The 23,495-nt window shown below is 43.8% G+C and overlaps 2 protein-coding genes and 1 long non-coding RNA gene across 3 annotated transcripts; all 3 read left to right on the forward strand.

Moving 5' to 3' along the window:
• Nucleotides 1-1,652: 1,652 nt before the first annotated feature.
• On the forward strand, nt 1,653-4,456 carry LOC113745647 (uncharacterized). Its single transcript, XR_003462292.1, has 3 exons — nt 1,653-1,851; nt 4,022-4,045; nt 4,347-4,456. It is a non-coding gene; the product is annotated as an uncharacterized LOC113745647 (long non-coding RNA).
• Nucleotides 4,457-4,561: 105 nt separating this feature from the next.
• Nucleotides 4,562-12,162, forward strand: tmc1 (transmembrane channel-like 1; the record flags this gene model as incomplete). The annotated part of the gene is made up of 17 exons (XM_027278437.1): nt 4,562-5,058; nt 5,139-5,229; nt 5,316-5,397; nt 5,884-5,990; nt 6,085-6,183; nt 6,278-6,420; nt 6,502-6,646; nt 6,735-6,929; nt 7,549-7,728; nt 7,813-7,965; nt 8,080-8,208; nt 8,359-8,426; nt 8,520-8,759; nt 9,834-9,959; nt 11,030-11,108; nt 11,409-11,544; nt 11,752-12,162. Coding segments are annotated over 17 exons (2,709 nt in total), but the record flags the coding sequence as incomplete, so codon positions are not given.
• A 2,996-nt stretch (nt 12,163-15,158) lies between these two features.
• tmc2b (transmembrane channel-like 2b) lies at nt 15,159-23,301 on the forward strand. The gene is given in 18 exon segments (XM_027278226.1): nt 15,159-15,260; nt 15,372-15,410; nt 15,570-15,963; nt 16,884-17,027; nt 17,902-17,992; nt 18,609-18,753; nt 18,803-18,986; nt 19,064-19,211; nt 19,305-19,499; nt 19,613-19,792; nt 20,055-20,213; nt 20,298-20,426; nt 21,144-21,211; nt 21,367-21,606; nt 21,770-21,895; nt 22,604-22,682; nt 22,777-22,906; nt 23,002-23,301. Coding segments are annotated over 18 exon segments (2,712 nt in total). The 5' UTR covers nt 15,159-15,214; the 3' UTR covers nt 23,217-23,301.
• Nucleotides 23,302-23,495: the final 194 nt, after the last annotated feature.

Consider the following 23,495-nt stretch of genomic DNA (forward strand, 5'->3'; position numbering starts at 1 on the left):
GTTTCCTCTTGGTTCCTTGTGTTTCCTTATGGTTCCTCGTGTTTCCTCATGGTTCCTCTTGGTTCCTCATGGTTCCTCGTGGTTCCTCATGGTTCCTCGTATTTCCTCGTGGTTCCTCGTGGTTCCTCATGGTTCCTTGTGGTTCCTTTAGCTCCTATCCTGTCTCCCAGTTCAGGTTCTGGAGGAAGGCCACCCAGTCATCTTCAGGCGTTCTTTTTTGATAGAGTTTATAGTTAGAGCTGTCTCAGGTGAGTCCTGAACCATCCCTTAGTTATGCTGCTGTAGACCTATAAACTGCTGGGTGACCTCCCATGATGCACTGAGCTCTTCTCTCCATCTGTAAACACTCATGTCCCATTAGTGCATTTTACCAACTTAGCTTCTTACCCTGGAGATCTGGGATTTTGGTTGCACTTCCCGCTGTGGTCCTACCTATTACTTTGCTGTTCATCGTTGTCTTTCTGAACTCAGCCAGTCTCAGCAGATGTTGCTGCTAGAGGTTTCTGTCTCTTAAAGGAAGTTTTTCCTCGCCACTGTCGCAAAGAGTTTGGGAACTGTCGGGTCTCTGTAAATAATATTAAGAGTACAGTCTAGACCTGCTCTGTATGGAAAGTGTCATGAGATAAAATTGAATTGAACATCTTTTAGTTGTGTCACATGGTTTGATCTGCACACACAGGCTTCTCATTCAGACGTGTCAGATGCCTGGATTATAATCCAGAGACAGAGACAATGTGACTCATTTCACCTTCATCACCAGTAAAGATCAAAACCTAACACACTGTGAAATGACCTTTAATTCAGCTTCATAGGATAAAGATAGAGCAGTGGCTCTGTTACTGTTTAAGCAACATTGTGTAGAAACTGGTATTTTTGTGATTTATCGCCTCAGAGTGTAATCTTTTTATTTCACCAAGCTCTCACCAACCACTAAAAGTCAGTCCCACATTTACTCTTGTCCGGCGGCTTCTTGCTCGCTCACTCTCTCCTTTTCTCTTCTTAGCTTCATCTAGGTCCTCTTCAGTTTGTTCTCCTCTGCCATTATGTCCATAGAGGCTGCTGTTACACTGCCCGTTCACCCAACATGAGCTTATACACTCCTGGTTAGATGTTTAACTGCTTTTTGTTGTCTCCGTATTTGTGCAAAGACAATAAAGTTGAATCTAATCTGATATATTTGACTCCCAGTTTTTTATTGTGCTTTATGCATATTAATGTTTTAGCCATAGAGGCTCATTCACAAGTGACGAGAGTGTGTGTCAGGGGTCAGTTTGTGCTCAAACTAACTGATGCGCATTCGAATAAACAAAATTCGGAAGCCATCTGTGCACGTCAGCACCGTGAGGTGAACGTGATCCGTGAAAGTCACAGTCAGTCTGGTGCACTCATCAAATCTCATTTTGTCTTTTCACACACACACATATATATATCTATCATACATTCACAAACACACACACACACACACACACAGCTGCATAAAGGCAGTCATAACTGTTTTGAATAATTGATCGCTAGTGAAATTGCGTGGCTCTAATGTTTCCATGCTGTCATTGTCCCTGTTTCGGGTCGATGGGTGGCGAGGAAAAAGTAAACTTCTCATGCGAGTTGCTCATCATGTACCAGCCCCCTTAACACACACACACACACACACACACACACACCCCTCTCATTGCTATGGCAGTGTGTGTGGGCTTGGATAAGGTGTACCCTCCCTGTGAAGATGCAGAAGAAGCAGAGAGACCACTGAAACCCTGCAGGAGTCCGCTGGATGCTGGGGCAACCACTTCAAGGGGGTACAGGACCATGAGAGGAAGATGCCTCGAGACAGCCTGATCAGCTCTGACAATGACAGTAAGACCTCGACCATCTTTGTATTTCTGCTAGTCCGGTTTTCACATTTCATGACGCGGGAGTTCAGTTAATAGAGGACGTTCATTCTTTGTGCCCGTGCTGATAAACGTCTGATATATTCATGTTTTTATCTGCAGAAATCATTTTAAACGATCAGTTTATGTCAGCATGTTCTTTAGAAAGAAATATGACACATTATTTATATAAAGCAACGCCCTTTAGTCTCTGTTTGCAGTGTGTTTATGACTCATCTATGCACAAAAATATCCACATTTGTTGAGTTTTATAAAGCCTTATGTTCAGTGATGAATAGAGTGGCTATTTGCACCGGATGTCTGGTTTTAATCTTCAATAAAAAGGCCACATCAGACATATTTATTCACTACTTTCCTGCATCTTTACTCCCTCAGCCGCATATTTGGGTTCTGGCCTCTGGCCCTCGGCTGTCTCCCCCAGTCCTTGTGGACTTAGCCACCCCCGTCTCCCTCCATTAGACCATTGTTTGTCTCTTTTGTGCCCCTCTGCTGCACACGGCCGTAATGACCCGTGCACCGGCCACTCCGGTTACACCAAGGACACACATCAAAGGGCCGACTACATGAATATCTGCTCAATTTGTCAGTGGTTCTCTTTGTTTTCCGTTTTATCCCCCGCTTTACCGCGGGACAATAGGGCAGGTATACAATGAGGTAGGCTAAGCTCGAGCAGTGAAAGAGGTCGGGGTTGTATTGAAGAAGTGACGGAGAAAAATGGACTTGATTTAGGTCATCAGAGGAGGAGGGGGTCAGATTATATACATGATAAACACGAGACCACAGAAAAACAGAACAATTAATGAAGGAAATAATAAAAATACGAGCATCTTTCAAGTGGAAAGTTTCCACCATCATCAGAGGTGAGATAGCACATCTGAACGGAGCACAAACAGTCTGCCTCCCTCTAAAGATCTCTCTCTGTTATCAGGCCTCCTGATTAATCCTGGTTACGGTACAGTTTACACAGACAGACACACTTTAACTTGCACCAATATAAGATAGAATATAAATAAAATCAAATATTTCCTGACATTATTTTACAATTTCCTTTCAGGTAAAGGCACATTTCCAACGTTAATCATATTTATATTTGACAACATCTTTCCGTCTGTCCTCTCCATGCTGTTCCAACACAAGTCCACAGTTTGACATTTAAAGGGATTTAAACATTTTATAACATCCTTCCAAAAGTTTTGGATCTTCAGACATTTACATAGACAGAAATATTTAGAATAAACATCTGGAATATTAGCAAACATATGATGAGCAAATGTTATTACATAACATTTCCTGACATAGGACTTCATGTAACAAATGACAGCCAGTATAGGTTACATTATTAATAAACAACAACAACAAAAATTACATATGAGTTAAAACTAAGAGTAAAAAATAAATATATCATATAAAAAAAATAAAAAAAAAAAAAAATAATAACAAAATAAAAGGACGTATATAAAATGGATACATACAAGACATAGATTAAATAAATAAATAAATAAAATAAGTAAAATTCAAGATAAATGAAGAAATAAAATAATAAAAATAATAATAACAACAACAGTAACAGGCAGAGGAGACGATATTCATACATGGTGGCTAAGCAAAATTATCCATACAGGAATTCATCATCCCATCCATCAGAAATCCAAGTATCGTGAAATAAAAGTCCGTCTTTGTACAAAAGTGTGACAGTCAGCTGCAGTCAGACCCGTGGACCTCTCCAGGTCAGTGTTATCATTTTCTTTGCTGCTAGTAAAAGTTCGAGCTTGTTTCTTTTGTAGTTCACTTCCTAACAAACGTCTCTGTACTGTGAAATCTCATTGAACAAACTCTTCTTTTATGAATACTTCAGAGTAATTAGAGAAGTCGGGTCAATTTAAACGGTGTACTGACCGCAGTCCAGTCTTTACCAAAGGTCAGATTCATTATTCATTGCAGTGGTAGAGCGGCTCGGTTTTTATTTAACTATTACGTTTATTATTATGTTTTATTGAGGTTGCATTATTCTGAGATATGTCTGCAAAATATTAGAAACACGTCTGAAAATAATGCAGTCCAGTTTAACGTCACTGCAAAATATAAATCTGTGTCAGCCTTTTCATTGTTACAGTGACCTTATCTCTCTCATACAGTTGAAATTGGACTGGAATTTACAGGTAAGTCTGTTATTTTGTTATTACATGATTCACTGAAGGTTCCTGAAATGTTAATCGTATTATAACTGACGTATTACTGCAGTCTTGACTTCTCGATGGTCTTTAGTGGATATTTTAAGATTCTTTCTCATGTTACACTCCCTATGCCACTCTATTATCACACCTGCATAAAAACACATCAGTGATAGAGAAAAGGAGATGATTTTAAGTAGAGAACAATGAGAAACATGACAGTATCTTAAAAATAATCGTCTGTTTATGGGTTTATATATATTATAAAGTATCTCCATCTTTACCACAGGTGACGAGGACGAAGTTTCCACCTGTCAAGAGGAACACGAGAGGGAACAGCGCAGAGGAAAACGAAGGGATGGTGATAGAGAGAGAAAGAAGAGGAGAAACAGGAGAAAAGGAGCGTCTAGAGAAGGAGAAAGAGAAGAGGAGTCACAAGCCAGGCCTGAGAAAAGAGAGAGAGGGAGGAGAAGGAGAGCAAAGAATGATCAAGAAGCAGAGGGAAGAGAGAGGAGTGAGGAGGTGGTGGGAGAGGAGGAGGGCAAAATAAAAAGTTATAAGGCGGCAAAGACGAAGAAGAATATCAAAAATGAAATGAGAAGAAAAATGGAGCAGGAGGAGGAAGAGGAGGAAGAGGAGGAAGAGGAACGAAGCGCCAAGAGGAAAAAGAAACATGGAAGTGCCAAAAAAGAAGAGCGTAGAGGAAAGGTGAAAACGCAGGAGGTGAAGAAGAAAAAGCACAAGAAAGTGGAAACAAGTTCAGAGCAGGAGATGAGTGAGGAAGATGACAATGAAGAAGAAGACAACGATGAGGAGGACGACAACGATGAGGAAGAGGACAACGATGAAGAGGAGGATGAGGAGGAGAAAGAGGTGAGGCCGGAGACTCTGTCCCCGGAGGAGCTGGAGGAGCTGAAGGAGGCGGTGGACGAGAGGAAGAAGCTGATCCAGGGTCTGAGGGGAAAGCCGTGGTCAATGAAGAAGAAACTCGTGACCCTGCGGTAAACTCTCTCACCGTGTTGTCGCTCTGAGTCCTGAAACATTCAGAGAAACAACTTCAACTTTGTCTTCTCTGTCGTAGGGAGTCGCAGGAGTTTGTGGAGAAATACGAGGGAGCGCTGGGGAAAGGGAAAGGCAGGAAGCTTTATGCGTACAAGGTCATGATGGCCAAGGTGAGGAATCACAAACTTTTAATTTTAATTGTAGAGTTATTGCAGTAATTATATTGAATTCACGTATTGTTTAACTTCTTTGACAGAAATGGATGAAGTTTAAACGGGACTTTGAAAACTTCAAAACCGCCTGCATCCCGTGGGAGATGAAAATCAAGGAGATTGAAAGTAAAGTTTGGTTTCATGCATTGATCAAAAGCATCCGATCCTGCCTGTGCATCTTAATAGATGTATGTTTATTGAGTTCATGTTTGCCATGGCTCCTGATTTAAAGTATCACACACAATCAGGGGAGTTGGGGAACTCTGTCAGACCAAATCCGGCCCTGCAGTGAAGAGCTTTTTCCATTCATTGAACTGTAGTCATGTGCAGTTGGTAAATGCAGATGGGCACCAGGTGTTTTAATTAGAGTTGGTCTAGGTTTGTAGGTGATGGGGAACTCATGATTACCATACAAGATAAGTAATGGTGTTCAATGACAACAACAATGTGTCAGGAACACCAAATCAATCTACAAAGTGACTGAGAGTTTGGAGTTTGGACAGTCACGACATGGTTACTGTCTCCTGTGGCGGAGACCTTCAGTTCCCCAGCTTCCCTGCTTTCAGGAAGTCATTACAGGTGTAACAATCATTCCCATATTTATTCCCTCAGGTCATTTCGGCTCCTCGGTCGCCTCTTACTTCATCTTCCTGAGGTGGATGTACGGCATCAACATGATCTTGTTTGGTCTGACCTTTGGCCTGGTTATGGTGCCAGAGGTACTGAAACTGAAACAAATCATAATTTCCTTGCAGTTCATGTTTGTTTGCACGCTTTAAGCTCTCTCTTTGCTCCCCTGCTTATTTCTAACAGGCATTAATGGGGCGGCCCTACGGCAGCATGCCAAGGAAGACTGTCCCCAGGGCTGAGGAGGGTAGCGCCATGGACTTTGCCGTCTTATGGGACTTTGGAGTCAGTTAATTATACAGTACAATCTTTGTTAAGTGCCTGTGAGCTCATTTACATTTGAAAAATGATGATTTCTTCTTGTAAATCACTTCCACAGGGTTACGCTGAGTATTCAGTCCTCTTCTACGGTTATTACAACAACCAGCGTGCCATTGGTTGGCTCAAGTTTCGTATGCCTCTGTCTTATTTTCTGGTCGGTGTGGGAACAGTGGCCTATAGCTATATGGTCGTCATAAGGACGTAAGTTCATCACAACTACGTGCGATAAACTGATCTCCTGTGAGCACAGTGTTGTGTTGAATGTTGTGTTTCTGATTAAAGGATGGCCCGTAATGCGAATGAGTCGGGGGTTGGAGATGATTACAGCTTTAATTTCAGCTGGAAAATGTTCACCAGCTGGGATTACCTGATAGGAAACCCGGAAACTGCAGATAACAAGTTTGCCTCCATCACCACCAGTTTCAAGGTGAGTGTTGGTGATCCAGCATAGTAACTGATGCCGTTTATATCACATGTATCTATGTCTTTGTACATCCCTCCTTCTTCCTTTGCAGGAGGCGATCTTAGAGGAGCAAGAGAGCCAAAAGGACGACAACATCCATCTGACTCGTTTTCTGCGTGTGCTGGCAAACTTCCTGGTCTTGTGTTGCTTAGCGGGGAGTGGATACCTCATCTACTTTGTCGTGCGTCGCTCTCAGAAGTTTGCCCTTGATGGACTGGAGAATCACACGTGGTGGGAAAGGAATGAGGTACAATGAGCCAATCATCAACCAGGTCCCAGCAGCAGCTGATATCACTGCCTAGTCCAGCAGCAGTCAGCCCAGCTCGGCGTCTGTCTTTCAGCCTTTTATTTCACCAAGCTCTCACCAACCACTAAAAGTCAGTCCCACATTTACTCTTGTCCGGCGGCTTCTTGCTCGCTCACTCTCTCCTTTTCTCTTCTTAGCTTCCTCCGTCAGCGTCCTCTTCACTCTCTTCTCCTCTGCCATTATGTCCGTAGAGGCTGCTGAGCCCGGTTCCACTGCCCACTCGCCCAACTCCAGTTCTGGTGTGACACCAATGCACTGAAAGCTCCTGTGTTACCCGTGTAAACACAAACATTACTCTGAGTCCAGAGAGTGACGTCACAGCTAACATGAGCTAACAGCAGCTACAGTTGGCAGCAGTTTACTGTGAGGCAGCTTCTTGATCAATCACGCCCTTCTTGTACCTTCTTAGCTTCCTCTGTCAGCATCCTCTTGGTTCTCATTAGCGATGCCTATCAAGGCTACTGAGCCTGGTTACATTGCCAGCTCCTGTTCTGGCACGACACCGGCCTAGTTGGTGCTGTGTGACTTATTTCTTTGTTTGTTTCTTTGTGTGTCTCAGGTGAACATGGTCATGTCATTGCTGGGGATGTTCTGCCCCATGTTGTTTGACGTCATCAGCGCCCTGGAGAACTACCACCCTCGCGTCGCCCTGCAGTGGCAGCTGGGTCGCATCTTTGCCCTTTTCCTGGGAAACCTCTACACCTTCATCATTGCGCTCATGGACGAGATCAACCTTAAAGTGAGAACTAGAGCGCGTAGATGCGTGGAACGGTTTATAGTTCTACAACACACTTAACCTGAGGTGTCTATATACATGTTGCAGAGAGAAGAGGAGAAGATAATAAAGTTTAATATAACCACGTGGGAAGCCAGTCTTTACAATGGTACACTATCAGAAAACAGCACCGGTCCACCCATCACCATCCATCCTGCTGATGTGCCCAGAGGGCCCTGCTGGGAGACCATGGTGGGGCAGGTCAGCTCACAACTTTGGGTCATGATTTACTGATTACACTTGCTTGATACATTGACTGTAAATAAACAGCATAACCTCTCTAAGGTGATCCTTAAATCGCGTCACCTTTTGCAGGAGTTCGTCCGGCTGATCATATCTGATACCATGACAACCTACATCACACTGCTGATTGGTGATTTCCTGAGAGCCGTGCTTGTTCGTTTTCTCAACTACTGCTGGTGTTGGGACCTCGAGGCCGGATTTGTGAGTCATCTGTTCTACCTGATTACAGCGACTGTGCCACTGAAGTTCAGCAGAGTCTATAATTTCTCTGTCCTCACTCATGAGCACCTTTGAATTCAAATGTTGGGTATGAAAATATGAGTCACGGTGAATTATTTTTGTCTGTGAAAGCCGTCCTACTCAGAGTTTGATGTCAGTGGGAATGTGCTGGGCCTCATCTTCAATCAAGGAATGATATGGTACGAAAAGCTTTATTTACACCCAGCAGCACCTGTGTCATGGAAATCTAGTGATTGGGAATATCTGTTTCAGTGTTTTGCCTAATCTTGCAGGATGGGTGCTTTCTACGCCCCCTGCCTGCCCGCCCTGAACGTCCTCCGCCTCCACGTGTCCATGTACCTGCAGTGTTGGGCCGTGATGTGTTGTAATGTGCCGCAGGAAAGGGTCTTCAAGGCCTCTGGCTCCAACAACTTCTACATGGCCATGCTGCTGGTCATCCTCTTCCTTTCCACTCTGCCCGCCATCTACACCATCGTCACCATCCCCCCTTCATTTGACTGTGGACCATTCAGGTAACTGATGTTTGTTTCAAGGGTTCAATGAATCTACAAGCCTTATCTTCTCGGGCAGGTCGTTCTAAAGTCAAGAGGCCGGGATGGAGAAGGCGCCATCACCTCTAGGTTTGAGCTTTGAGCTTGGAAAAGCCAGAAATGACCTGCCCAAGTAGTAAAAACTTAAAAATCAATCCTAAAATGCACAGAGAGCCAATGAAGTGAAGCTAAATTCAGGGTGATGTGACGTTGTCTGTCCAAAAAGTTGAGTTCTGAACAAGTTGGAGGCGTGAGTGATTTTTTCTATCACCCTTCCCTCTCAATGAGCTCCATCTACAGGCCAAAATGAGTATCGTCCCTGGAGTATTGTAGGTCATTGGTTGAAGTGAGGTTTTGTCTTACAGAACCATGTAAGTAAATAAATAAAAGAAGGCACATTTAGAAGCTGATAGACTGTATGATTAACAGAAAGATAAACAGAGTGAGGAAGGTGTTTCCGGAAAAGTCCCCACACCTTTTGAAACTTCTTGTTTGACAAGTCGTAAAGTCTCTCATCCACTGAGCGTTGGTGGGTGAGGCAGCATCCCTCCATCTAGGTAATATCACACAACTGGCCAAAAGAGAGGCAAAGGATGGATTGAGCTGCACATCATCCTCTCCAGTGGTGTCAACAAGGGAGACGAATGGTGTTGTGCTTTCGTTCCAAATCAAGGATTTGGGATAAGGTTTGGAAGACGACTCTCCAGTATTTTTCATCCAGCACATGTCCAGAGAGATGTTGAATTAACCAGTTTGATGATTGAATCCCAGTGAAAGGCTTAAATCCTGCTCCCAGGCAGTTTTAATTTTGTAGAGAGTGGCATGTCATATCTAGCAGCTCATCACAGATATTAAACCTTTCCGTGACGAGTGCAGACTAAGAAACACGTCAGCGATTGTCGCATTGGACGCCTCAGAGAAATTAATTCTCTGGTTTGCAGGTACCTAAAACTGGGTCTGTGGTAGGCTGAACTTTTCAGAAAGTTGTGCAAAGTTACTACCAGAATCAACATGAGTTGTGGCAACACTGTCACCGTCTTTTTTTTCTGTTTATAGTGGGAAGAAACGGATGTTTGACGTGATCCAGGAGACGCTGGAGTCGGACTTCCCTGCCTGGTTCAGTAGAGTGTTCAGCTATGCCTCCAACCCTGGACTGGTCCTACCCTTCATACTTCTGATGGTGTGAGTTCCAATGTCTTTGTTTCTAATCACTGTTTTTGTCTGGGTGGGTCCATTTCAAGACATTTTCTTGAAACGGCACCACTTTAGTTATGTCGCCTGAAGACGTCTTGGAGATTAAATACCCTAATAACTCTTTTTTTTTTGCCTTTCCAAGCTTTATTTTGTTGATAGAGAAGCTGAAGAGTGATATTGTGATAATACTGTGTCCATGCATCCATACATCCATCTCCTTCCTCTTATCCGGGGTCGGGTTGTAGTAGCAGATGTTCTCCTCAGCCATGCATTCCAGCTCCTCCTGGAGGATCCCAAAGGCGTTCCCAGTCCAGATAGGCTATGTTAGTCCCTTCAGCAAGTTCTGGCTCTGCCCTGGGGTCCCCTTTTAGTTGAACACCTCCAAAGGATAATGCCCTAAAGGCATCATAATGCAAATGCCCTCCTTTTTGATGTGAAGGAGCAGCGTCTCTTTTCCGTAAGGTCGATTTTGAAAGCTCATTTCGGCCCCGCTTGAATCCATGATCTCATTCTTTCAATCTTTGCCTTCCATCTGAGCTCCCACTGAATCCAGTACAGCGTCTGCATTACTGCCAAACATCCGACCAAACTGACAGTCCATTTCCTGCTCCATGTTCCCACTTAACTCATGACCAAGATCCCGAGATACCCAGACTCCTTTTGCTTGAGGGCAGCAACTCGCTTTCAACCCAAAGAAATGTATTTACTCTATTCCAAAATGGCTCTTTTTGGCAGCTCCAGAAGAAATGTGCATGATTTGCATCTAGGTATAATATTAAAGAGATTTTTCCAATTAAATTCTCTCCATTTATGTGAATTTGTGAATGTCTATAATGTTTCCTCTGTAAGTCGCTTTGGATAAAAGCGTCTGCTAAATGCAATGTAATGTAATGTAATGTGAAATTGTGATGTTCAATTCCTTTTCCTACCTAAGTTTTATCCTGACATTCCTCGTTTATATGTGTTAAGATATTTTATGTGACCATGTTGCTATCGTGTTCTTTTAATGATAAAGTTTAAGGTTCTTTGAGGGTAATATTTTGTTATTTATCTTTCAGACTGGCCATTTATTACTTACAATCCACGTCCAAAAGCTACAAAGAGGCTAATGTGGAGCTGAAGAAAAAACTGCAAACGGTAATCTCTTATCTAACACTCGAGCTTTCAAATGTGCACTTTTTTACATGAAGGAGGGTGTAAATGTTGCAATGATAACCTGCAGACACACACAGGCTGCAGTAGTTGTGTAACTATCATCAGTCCAGCAGAGAGCAGCAGAGTAACAGCTAACATCTAAAATCCAACAGGTTGGACAGTCAAAGCTCATTATTGTGTCTGCTTGTCAAAAACACATGTAATCTCTGTATGCTTTATTCTTAATTCCTAAACTCTTAAAACGATCATGATGATTTGTCGCCCGTGTGTGTCCTTTTCAAGCAAAACGAGGAGAACAAGAAGAAGAACAAGCGAGCGGCGTTGAAGGCGCAAATGGATCTCGAGGAGGCCAGAAAAGCTGCATCACAGACTACAGAGCAACAGAACAACAACAATGCTTCACCGCAAGACCACGAGGGTAAATCAAAAAGAAAAGTCTGAAAGAAATCTCCACAGTGTGGAGCCACATGTGCTTCTAGTATGTAGGCTACAGAGTTTCCTGGGGGACTGAGCCAGCATTAGCTTGTCTAGAGTTAATATATTGATGCTACAGCTGTATGCAGAACAGAGCGTGATTAATAAGATCTGAAATAACGGATTCATCTCGTCCTACTTTCTCCTTCAGCAGATGAGGAAGAAAGCCAGAGCAGCAGTGGTGAGAGGATGTATCATGGTAAGAACGGACACAACCCTCCTCCTCCTCCTCTTCCATCACTCGTTAGAAACCAAGAACTTCCAGCTACCAGAGCCCCCGTTCCCAGGATCTATCACCATGGAAACCACGGGGCTCAAGGGTACCTGCCCGGTTTCCCGCGACAAAGTGAACCCAGGATTTACAGGGTGCCGAGCCTGCAGAGGCACTGAGGGAGTCAGAAAACCATTGTACATATTACATGCACTTTATCGTGACTGTACCGAGAGCAATGAGAAGCACGTCTCCTCCTGATTAAAAGTGTTTTTTTTAAACTGTATTCACGACAAACGTAAGCTGTAGACATTTCAAATTAGTACTCGTCACTTTGTTTACTAAATAAATCTTAACTTATCTTAAATTTGTTAGCTGGGCTGCCTGTGAGTGTTGAGTGTGAAAAAGAGGAGGCCGGTGTCGTGCTAGAACCAGAGCTGGACAATTGGGCAATGTAACCAGGCTCAGCAGCTTCTGTGGACGTAATGGCAGAGGAGAAGAGGCCGACGAGGATGCTGACGGAGGAAGAAGAGAAAAGGAGAGAGTGAGCGAGCAAGAAGCTGCCAGACAAGAGTAAATAGTAAATACTCGAGTACTGCTGTCCATATTTACCACAGTGGACCTTTAACTTTGGTTGTTTACCTTTTTTAGCGACGCAGAATACTGAGGCGCTGAGCACGGCTGTCCCTGGACCTGCGACTGGGCCAAAGTATTAAACAATTCATTAGACATGGAAGCCATTTAACCTGGCGAACGAGGCTTAAATGGAGCTCTCTCTCTCATCTCTGGCTGCACTCATGCACTTAAACTGGCATCAGTTTTTCAGCTGTCTAACATAGATAATACACTGAGTGACACAAAAGAGGTGAGGAGGATTATTCTTTTTTTTTTTTTTTACTTTTAGATTAGCGCCATCTCCTGACCTTCATCGTGTGGCATGAACGTCTGACTCGTATCACCCGGTAACGACATATCCGATGTCCAAACACGGAGTGGACCTGTCAACCAATCATTTAGCCGACCTGCCAGTCAAATGTAAAGGTCAAACGCTCATTTATAAACATCGATAGTCTGTCAAAGTCTCCTTTTATTGTCTTGATTCAACGTGTTCGATGTATGAATCGTCACTGAGGAGAAAGTGTTGCGTCTAAATCATTCGAGACAAGTCAACAAGTTCATAACGCTGCTCGCATTGAGTCACAGTTCCAATTAAATCCACTTCCAGTGAAGCTCATGATCAATTCATGGCAGGTAAGCATTAAGTATTAATTCTGCAGTTATTTGAGCCCCTATGTTTTATTCTTTCATCGCCGGCCAAGCGCTGTCAGTCACATTATTTGTGACTGAGGTGACATTGATAAGAAAAGCCTCTATCTCCTCTGTACTGGAGACTCTGTCATAGTCTACCCTACTACTCTTATTTATCCAGGTAACACCAACCCACCTGACGCCTGTCTGTCTCTGCATTTTGGCTCCGTCCCAGTCTCCCTCCATGCCGGTTACAATGTGGCAAGAAAACTGAGCCATGACAGGTTAGACATTACCGGATATCTCAATGTCCGCTGTACTGCGATGAGCATCTTTTATTCACTAACAGCGATGAAGGGAAACAGTGATTTGACTGCTCGGATGGTGTCCAGTTTTCCTTTGGAGAGCAAAGGTCGGCGTTGAGTCTCAGTGAGAACTTAGACGCTTTTTAGTTAATGGATCCTAATAAATGCATCTAGGCCTTCTCCGTGTGCACTGTAGTGAGAGGGAGGGATGAAGACTGGTGGAGAGGAGCAAGGAGGACATCAAGCTTGGCTTTCCAGGTACAAGCCTTCAAATGAGTATTCATACAACCCCCCCGGAAGTGTGTTGCTCTTTGTGTCAGCAGCCTGCCGTCTCCTGTTTCCTCCTGCATTATTCAAAAGGTCAGATCTGACATTTGACCATAACCACACGGGTAGTAGCTGTAACTTAGTTTAAAAAACGCACAATGTGGGTAAGTGTAGCCGCAATAGTTCAAAGATCGTAACACAAAGAGGTCATTTCATACGAAAAAGGCGGCTTGATTTTGTTTCACATCGCTTCAGAAATGCCAAAAAACTGCAGTTCCTCTAACGTCCACTTGAGGCTGGCTCCAGAAGTGAGTCAGTCTCCATAAGTCCCCATGTCCAAATGTCCAACTTCACAGCAGAAATAAACATGTTTACAGCCTGGTACAAAAAACAGTTTTGGTCTCTGTAGCTAATTTCCCCGTTCATGACAACTGTACTGAGGGTGAATTTATATACAACTCACCTGTTCACATTATATTAAGGCTTAAAGTTATGCAGGATTAAGAGCGTGGACGCTTTGATTGACAGGTGGGTGTGGTTACAGGTGGCTTGTTTGAGGAACCAGGTGTCATTCAGTCCACCTCAGCTCCATGATGATCCAGGTCTTTGAAGATCAAAATGGTTCTTCAGAAACCTGATGGTGGCTCAGAGCTGTTAGTGTTTGTACCACAGGAGCCGGTGTCGTGCCAGAACTGGAGCTGGGCGAGCAGCGGGCTCAGCAGCCTCTACGGACATGATGGCAGAGGAGAAGAGAGTGAAGAGGACGCTGACGGAGGAAGCTAAGAAGAGAAAAGGAGAGAGTGAGCGAGCAAGAAGCCGCCGGACAAGAGTAAATGTGGGACTGACTTTTAGTGGTTGGTGAGAGCTTGGTGAAATAAAAGGCTGAAAGACAGACGCCGAGCTGGGCTGACTGCTGCTGGACTAGGCAGTGATATCAGCTGCTGCTGGGGACCTGGCTGATGATTGGCTGGTCCATATTTACCACATGTTTACACTTTCTATGTAATGTTGCTTTAATAAATAACTTGAATAGTGTTAGTTATAGTTTCACTTTGTGTCACTGCGACTTGTTTCACTTTTCACTTAAGCTTTCATCTAACTTTAATGGAGGCAGACTTTATGTCTACATTTACATTTACTCTGGTGTCTTCTTACCGCATCTTTTTTTTTTTGTTCTTGAATAATCACATACATCATATGACGATGATACAAGTTGTTAAACATCATCCAATTAGAATAAAGATGAAGATTCGAGCGTGTGGACTGAATATGAGCTCTAATTAGCATTTTGATTGACACGTCTATTGTGTGATGGATTCTGTTGTTCCATCCCCCCGGGCTCTTGAGTATCATCCAATGCAGTGTGTGTGTGTGTCTTTGACGGTTGTCAAGGAGTCCTAAACAGAGGCGCACCTGTTCCCACACAGTGCGTGTGTGTTTGTGTGTGTGTGTATTATTGACACAGGACCTTCACAGGTGTATCAGCTGCTCGCACTGAGCGACTCATGGATGGAGAAGAGGCAGAAGTGAAGAGAGGCGCAGGATAAAGAGAATAGAAACAATTAAAAAAGAAGACAGAAGAAATGCCTCCGAAGAGAAGAAATGAATCTGCAGTTAAGGTTGAAGATGGTGAGAAGAATTTGTTTCTTACAGTCAGCTTTAAATATGTTAGGTAAAGTTATTCTTATTTTTGTAGAGATGTGTCTCCTTACTTTGGAGTTTTTCTTTACATGGCCACAGTTGGGATGGACGTCGATGCAGTGGACAGTGGAAGTGAAGGTGAGTCTCCAGGAATCATTTAATTGGACGGACAAATTAGTGTAAATTACTGCTTGTTTTTCCCTTTTTCACAGCATCATTTCAGATGCTTCTTGTGCATTTGATTATTGCAAAGTTTAATGTCACAAGTTAGTTTCAGCTCCTTTATCTGTGTCTCAGATGAGGCCAGGAGGAGATCCAAAAACAGAAGAGCCAAACAACAACAACAACGTAAAGCCAAACGGGTCAGCAGTGAGGAGGACGAGGACGAAGAGGATGAGGACGAGGCGCCGAGAAAAAGAGGACGAAAGAAGAAAGCCAAACGCCGGGACAGCGATGAGGACGAGGATGAGGATGAGGAGGAGGACAACCGCAGCGTGAAAAGCAAAAGTAAAAAAGGAAAGAAGAAAGCTGCGAAGGAGGAGAGCGACGAGGAGAGCGAAGATGACCGGCAGAAGAAGAAAAAACGAGGGTCCAAGCAGGACAAAGAGGAGGAGAACAAGGAGAAGAAGGGAAATGTTAAAGGGAAAGGTGGTGAGAAGGACAAGAAAAAGAAGAATGGGAAGTCCAGCAGGTGCAGTATTCTCTGAGAGCTCTCTCTCGCCTACCTGCATGCTCCACACACCCGTATGGGCTTTCTCCATTCAGTGCAGACCCCGACCCAGGGGCCCGGTAGACTCTGGTCATGTGAAGCTATGTGGCATATATTCAGGGACATGAAACATTAGAAGGATGCACGTTACATCTTGTTTTTCCTGCAGTTATTTTGTGTATCAGCAGTCAGATGCTGTCAGTGAAAGTTTCTGTGAATGAATGTTTGTCACGTGCATCAACAACCAAATGTGGAGCAATTTATTGTATTGTTGCAAGGCATGAAGTTCAGTTATGGTGATGGGTGGTGTTCATCCACTATTTAGCCGACAGGACAAAACATCCATCTGAGATCATGCTGCATCATGCATCATGTTTCAGTGGGCAGGTTTGGCACCCTTAAACATGCTATCATTAGATTTGTGCAGAACAAAAACAAAGTTTTTAACTGTTTAACTACAGCAAGTTAACGGGTTGTCCCTCAATCATGTCGTCTCCTTAAACTGGGACAAACTGAAGCTGATGGGAGTCGTTAGTTTTGCAGGTAAGTGGCTGACGTACTGGACACATTTAAAAATGACGATGGTGCCAGCTGAAAAGGATCTCCCTGTAGATCACCTGGTGGAGCGTTAGGCTGAGTCCTCACTGCAGCTGCCTGGGTTCGATTGCAACCCATGGCCCTTTGCTGCATGTCACCTGCTCTCTCTCCCTAAATTACCTGTCTGTCTTTACCTGCCGCTATTAAAAATTAAAAAGGCATGAAAAGGATCTCCCAGGTCGTTACAATTTATTAAAACTACATAAAACTTGATTAACGAACGAATGAGAAACAAACTGAGGTGTCTGACTCCTGTGGTGCCTCGTTCAAATCCATGGCACGTGACACATCTTTCCCTTTATCAGCTCTTCTTCCTCTGGCTCTGATGAAGAATCTCTGTCGGAGGGGGAGATGGAAGCATTGAAGGAAGAGGTAGAGGAGAAGAAGAAATTGGTCGCTACATTAAGGAACCAACCCTGGCGCATGAAGAGGAGACTCGTAGTGCTCAAGTAAAAACCAAAAACCGAAAGAAAAGTGGCCATAACTCACACCCTCCACCTGCTACCTGTGATTTCTGTCATTTCTGATTGCTGCTGTTGCATTTTGTTCTTTGTGCTTGTTTTGTTTTTCACTGACTACTTCTTATGAGCTCTTCCCCTCAAGGCCGTCCATCACTCATGTCATGTACATGTGATGTTCGTCATGCATTATTAAAACGTGTTCATCGCTACTTTAGCTGTTTGGTACGTCTCTTTATCCTTGCTGTGGAAGTCAACAGAAGTTTTGCAGAGAGGCCAGAGCAGCTATGATGCTTTGAGGAGACACTGATGTTGACACATATGACTTTTTTTTTGTAGGAGCATGCACAATAAACTCAACTTTGCAGAGAGATTACAGAATATCATTAGATCCAGGCACATTTGTTATATTCAGCTATGTAAATCCTCCATTCTGTGAAATGAACATGAAAACAAACTGCCTATAAATCTCAGAAAGCTGCACACAAGGTTGGCTGCAGTTCAGCCTCCCTGCGTGACAAGACCGTAAACAAAAGCGACTGCTTTGCCAAAGGCTAAGACTGGGAGTTGTGTAAGTTAGGACGTGTTTGTCGATGATCAGTGTAAGCATAGGCAACCCGATAGGACCACAGCTTTAAGTTTTTCATGAGCTTGATGCTATTTTATGCATGTTGTTGTGGCTGATTGACCTTCTACTTGCCAAGTAGTGCATCGTCCCATCAGTCAGTATCTCTTCCCATCAATCCTGTCGCTTTTCATTCCTGTTCCCACTAAATAATTGATTGGTTAGTTAGATCATTGTTTTTCAGTTGGATTGTTGCTCACTTGATTTCATTGCCTTGTGTTTTTCTGATTGATCAAACAGGGAGGCCCAGGAGTTCATTGAAAAGTTTGAAGGAGCTCTTGGGAAAGGAAAAGGCAGGAAGCTGTACGCGTTCAAAGTCATGATGACCAAGGTAATCCTGAGGTTGCCATAGGCAGTCACACATTTCAGGTCCGATTTTATTGTTTATTTTCTATTGATATGCTTCCTCTAGGTCAGATTATTCGTCCTCATAATGTATCTGCTTCTATGCAGATGACACACAGATGTTTGTTGATAATTATTATTGTTGATTTGGTTATCTTGAACCTGTTGGCTGACTTAAAGCTTCATAATGAGATTGTGGAAATAACCATTTTATATTTTAAAATTTTCAGAAACTGATCAAGTTTAATCGTGACTTTGACAACTTTAAAACAGCCTGCATACCCTGGGAGAGGAAGATAAAGGAAGTAGAAAGTTGGTACCACTTCGACAATATATGAAAATTATTCACTGAGCCATGAACTCTAATGAGTTTCTAATGAGTGTTTGTTTTCTCAATCATAGGTCACTTTGGATCATCTGTGGCATCCTACTTTATTTTCCTGAGGTGGATGTATGGTCTGAATATGGTCCTGTTTGGGTTAATGTTTGGCCTGGTGATGCTGCCTGAGGTACAGGCTCTCATAATAGAAGCTAGCAGGTGATATCTGATGTAACAGACATGTTTTCAGCTCTCTCCTGTCTCTCACCTCCTCTGTGTTTAGATTCTCATGGGTCTTCCCTACGGATCCATTCCCAGGAAAACTGTGCCTCGAGAGGAGCAGGACACAGCTATGGACTACTCGGTTCTCTTTGACTTCGGAGTGAGGATCTTAGCTTTATTTATCTGTTTATTTATCACAACTGACCGTGTCATAGGTGGATGATATTGCTCGTAACTTGGCTCGAGGGATGTCAGTGGGTTGACTGACATTAAAAATATATATACCTTATCAACAGGGATACTGCAAGTACTCCTTTTTGTTCTACGGGTACTACAATGACGAACCAACGGTTGGGGTGCTGAAGTTCAGACTCCCTCTGTCATACCTGCTGGTGGGCGTTGGCATTTTTGGATACAGCCTGATGGTTGTCATAAGAACGTAAGTAATATTAGCAGGCAAAGAGATGTACATGTATGTAGACAGAGATGTTTGTTGATGTCTACGTCTCTTCTCAGGATGGCTCGTAACTCAAATGAAGGAGGGGATGGGGCGGAGGAGGGGGAGTTCACCTTCAGTTGGAAGATGTTCACAAGCTGGGATTACCTGATAGGAAATCCTGAGACTGCAGACAACAAGTACGCCTCCATTACCACCAGCTTCAAGGTTAGCAGGTGTGTGTATGACAGCAGTTGGGCTTTAATATGAAAGCGTCAATTAAGGGTTAAAAAAAAAGGGTTCAATTTGGCCCCACTGTAGGAATCCATCGTGGACGAACAGGAAAACCAAAAAGATGAGAACATCCATCTCCGACGGTTCCTCCGGGTTCTGGCGAACTTTCTGATTGTGACGTGCCTCGGAGGCAGTGGATACCTCATCTACTTTGTGGTGAAACGTTCTCAGGAGTTTGCTAAGATGGAGAATAAAGAGCTGTCATGGTTTGAAAAGAATGAGGCAGGTTGACATGATTTTACACTTAAGCAATGATTTTTCAGATTAACACAAGAAGCTGTGGGAATTTGAGAGAGTTGAGACCTAACCACCCCATTTCTCTTAAAATATATCAGGTGGAGTTTGTGATGTCTCTGCTGGGGCTGGTGTGTCCTCCTCTGTTTGAAACCATTGCGGAGTTGGAAGATTATCACCCTCGTATTGCCCTCAAGTGGCAGCTGGGACGAATCTTTGCTCTTTTCCTGGGAAACCTTTACACCTTCCTCTTCGCCCTGTTTGACGAGGTTAATGCCAAGGTATGACGGATACGCCTGTGTGTGTTTGTCTCTGTTGCAGGGCAGTTGTGTGGTACAGTTGTATCTATACTATCTCTTACTCATGGTAGAAGAACAAAAACCAAAGAAACAAGTTAGTAAAGTCTGACGAGCAAAATGCTTCTGTAACGCTCCTAGTGGGACATGAAGCCTCATGGGCCAAACCAGTGGCTGAGGTTCTGTGAGGTTGCGTTATCTTGAGGTTATCTTGACTTTAGGCTTTGATGTCTTTTGTATCCTTTAGCTGGAGAGCGAGAAGTTAATCAAGAACGCCACTGAATGGACCTTGCAGCAGTACTACGCCAACTACAGCTCGTTCTACAACACAACAGATGTGCCTCCTCCAGCTGTGCACCCGGCCGACGTCATCAGAGGACCCTGCTGGGAGACGGCAGTGGGAATAGTCAGTGCTGTGACATTGTACTGTTTTCCAAATACACCAGTAGCGAATATTTCCATCAGTCGTAATTCGTTTGTTTCTGTTTAGGAATTTGTGAAGCTGATTGTGTCGGACATTCAGGTGACCTACTTGACCATCCTGATTGGTGACTTCCTGCGAGCTGTCATCGTCCGCTTTCTCAACTACTGCTGGTGTTGGGACCTGGAGGCCGGATTTGTGAGTACTCGCCGTCATGGCATGACATGTGATTTGAGTTATTTATTTTTTATTTTTTGGAGCAAGTCAAATCACCTTTAGACACCCCACAAGATACTGCAGTTTTACTTGTAGTATCCGGTCTTTATGAAGAGTAAAAACAAGGTATTAGTAGATCTGTCCTTGACATGTGCTTCTGGTTGCCCAGCTTTTTGGGCTAGTCCAATCAGTGTTAAATGAACACAAAGAAGTCAGTCAAGTCATCGACTCCAGTAAAGTCAGCTCACGTCTCAAGTCATTTGTTATCTGTCAGGTTAAGTTGCAAGTCATGATGACTCAGGCTCGGTGTACAGTGTTTTTGTTTGGTTAAGTGATGAATTAATTATATTTTCTTCTTACCCATAAAAACAAAACATTTTTCATGTCCTGTAAACCACGTTAACCACATTCACTGCAACATTCGTGCCACTTGTATCTGCAGTCGTGTCATCATTGTACAGATACTGTGTCATTATAGAACACTGTGTGAGTACAGTTCGAACTGGATACAACCTGATACCATACAATGACATGTGGCAAGACAGCTGATCCCCTAACATTCAGTGCAACATGACACTGCAATGAGAACTTAATTACAGAGAGAGAGAGAGAGGAGCAAATGCAAAGTGTATCGACCTGGTATTTTATTAATTCAGGAGAGTATGCTAATCATGTTGTTGTGTTGTGTTGTGTTTCCAGCCTTCATATGGAGAGTTTGACATCAGTGGGAATGTGTTGGGGCTCATCTTCAATCAAGGAATGATATGGTGAATTACTCCACATCTACTTGATTAATGAGATTAATGATAGACTTCTGAGGTCATGTTTGTTTGTTGTCTGTCTCCAATCTGCTTAAAAATTAACAACACACAGTGAGTGTAGATTTTTGTTATCTTGTGGCTAACTTATCTGTTTTCCTCAGGATGGGAGCATTTTATGCTCCAGGTCTTGTGGGTCTGAATGTTTTACGTCTCCTGAGCTCAATGTACTACCAGTGCTGGGCAGTGATGTGCTGTAACGTTCCTCATGCACGAGTTTTTAAGGCCTCGCGGTCCAACAACTTCTACATGGGCCTGTTGCTGCTTGTGCTGTTCCTCAGCCTGCTGCCTGTTGTCTACACCATCATGACCCTGTCGCCATCCTTCGACTGTGGACCATTCAGGTCAGCAATGATAGCAGCAGGTCTGCTGGAGGGCGTCAATGTCCTCTTCGGTCTCTTTTCCTCTACCATTATGTCCATAGAGGCTGCGGAGCCTGGTTACATTGCCCGTTATGTACTTCGACTTTTTCGACACACACTGAATTTATCCATGTTTTTAACGCAGTGGCCAGGAGAAGATGTATGACGTGATCATGACAACTATAGAACAGGACCTTCCAGCCTTCATAGGAAACATTTTCACATATGCCACCAACCCTGGACTCATCCTGCCTGCTATCCTCCTCATGGTGTAAGTATCATTTAAATACCAGTTGTAATACAGTGTTGAATCTGTGAATTCAGATGTGAAATACCCATCTATGTACTGGAGAGGAAGGTAAACGTGCGGTGACAGGTTTCACAGGACGTTCAAGACATCAGCAATGTATTCCAGCTCCTTCTGGGGGGTCCCGATCGTTCCCAGTCTAGATGTGCTATTTAGTCCCTCCAGTGAGTTCTGAATCTGGCCTGGGTCTCCTGCAAGCTGGATGTGCCTTGAACACCTCTAAACAAAGGCACCCAGGACCACGCTCCTTGGTGAACCACCTCACCAAGGAGCAGCGGCTCTCCTCCGAGCTCCCTCCGGATGTTCGAGCTCCTCACCTAATCTCTATCTCTAAGCTCATTCTGGCCAATTGTACTGCTCATGAACATAAGTGAGGGTTGGAATGTAGATGGGCCGGAAAAGCAACAGCGTTGCGGCTCAACAGTCTGGTACAATGTCCACAATACCATCTTGCGCTCCATTTTCCTGTCACTCTTGCGCAAGACCCAGAGATACTTGAAGTCCTTCGCTTGGGTTGGGAGTGAGTTGCTGCCCCAAGTAAAGGAGGAAAGTTTTTATACCTACAGTATATACATCTAAAACTTGAGAACACGACCTTAGTATGTCTATTGTCTGCACAGCTGGACTCTGGTCTAAGTTGTTGTGCTGTTTATGTTGGCTTTGACCAAACAGGTTGGCCATCTATTACCTGAATGCAGTGTCAAAGGGATACCAACAAGCAAACCTGGACCTTAAAAGGAAGATGCAAATGGTCAGTATATCTTTACGTCTTTTTAGAAATCTCCTTTGTTCAAGATCCAATCAAACAAATGACTATATATCTGGTGTACTGTTGTGCACTTTAGGCTCGAGACGAGGAGAAGAACCGAAGGAACAACAAGGACAGCACTAATCAAGTGATGAAAGACTTGGAGGACCTGCTGCCAAACAAGTCTCTAATACCACCTCCCATCGAGGAAGAGCCACCCCCACCCGGTACACACACGTATACTCCTTTATTGCACATGCTATCAGCCATCTTTCACCCAGCTGTCCTCACCATTCATTTTGTTCTTTATCTGTCTTCTCAGATGTTGTAATTGAGAAGGGCAGCAAGTCTCCCAAAACGAAACAACGTGCAGCAGGAAAAGGGGTTAATCTGCAAAAGGAGGTGTCACTGGCTGCCCCAAACCCCAGAGCTCCAGTGACCCGTGCACCGGGGCCAAGAGGGCCTCCTGCAAACGCCAGGGGGCCCCAACCTGGGCCTGGGAGAGGAAGAGGTCGGGGTGGGCCTCCAAGGCACTAAAATTCAAGATTCATGGACTAAAATTCCAGAATACACCTACAGTTCACCACAAACAACCACCAAGGCAGTCTGAGTCATACAGTATATGGAGGGTGCCATCAGAATAATCATAGTTTTTCAGTCCTGACTGATGAAAAATGATCATTTTATGTCAAGAAATGCCAACTGAAAGTCACACTACAGTCTAGTCCTATAACGGAGGTGGAGTTTCTTTGTGTAAAGTAAACGGACACCGACATCACTGTTTCATCTGTATTACTAGTATTACTACAACAAAAC

The sequence above is a fragment of the Larimichthys crocea genome, chromosome III (assembly GCF_000972845.2).
Source record: "Larimichthys crocea isolate SSNF chromosome III, L_crocea_2.0, whole genome shotgun sequence".
NCBI lineage: Eukaryota > Metazoa > Chordata > Actinopteri > Sciaenidae > Larimichthys > Larimichthys crocea.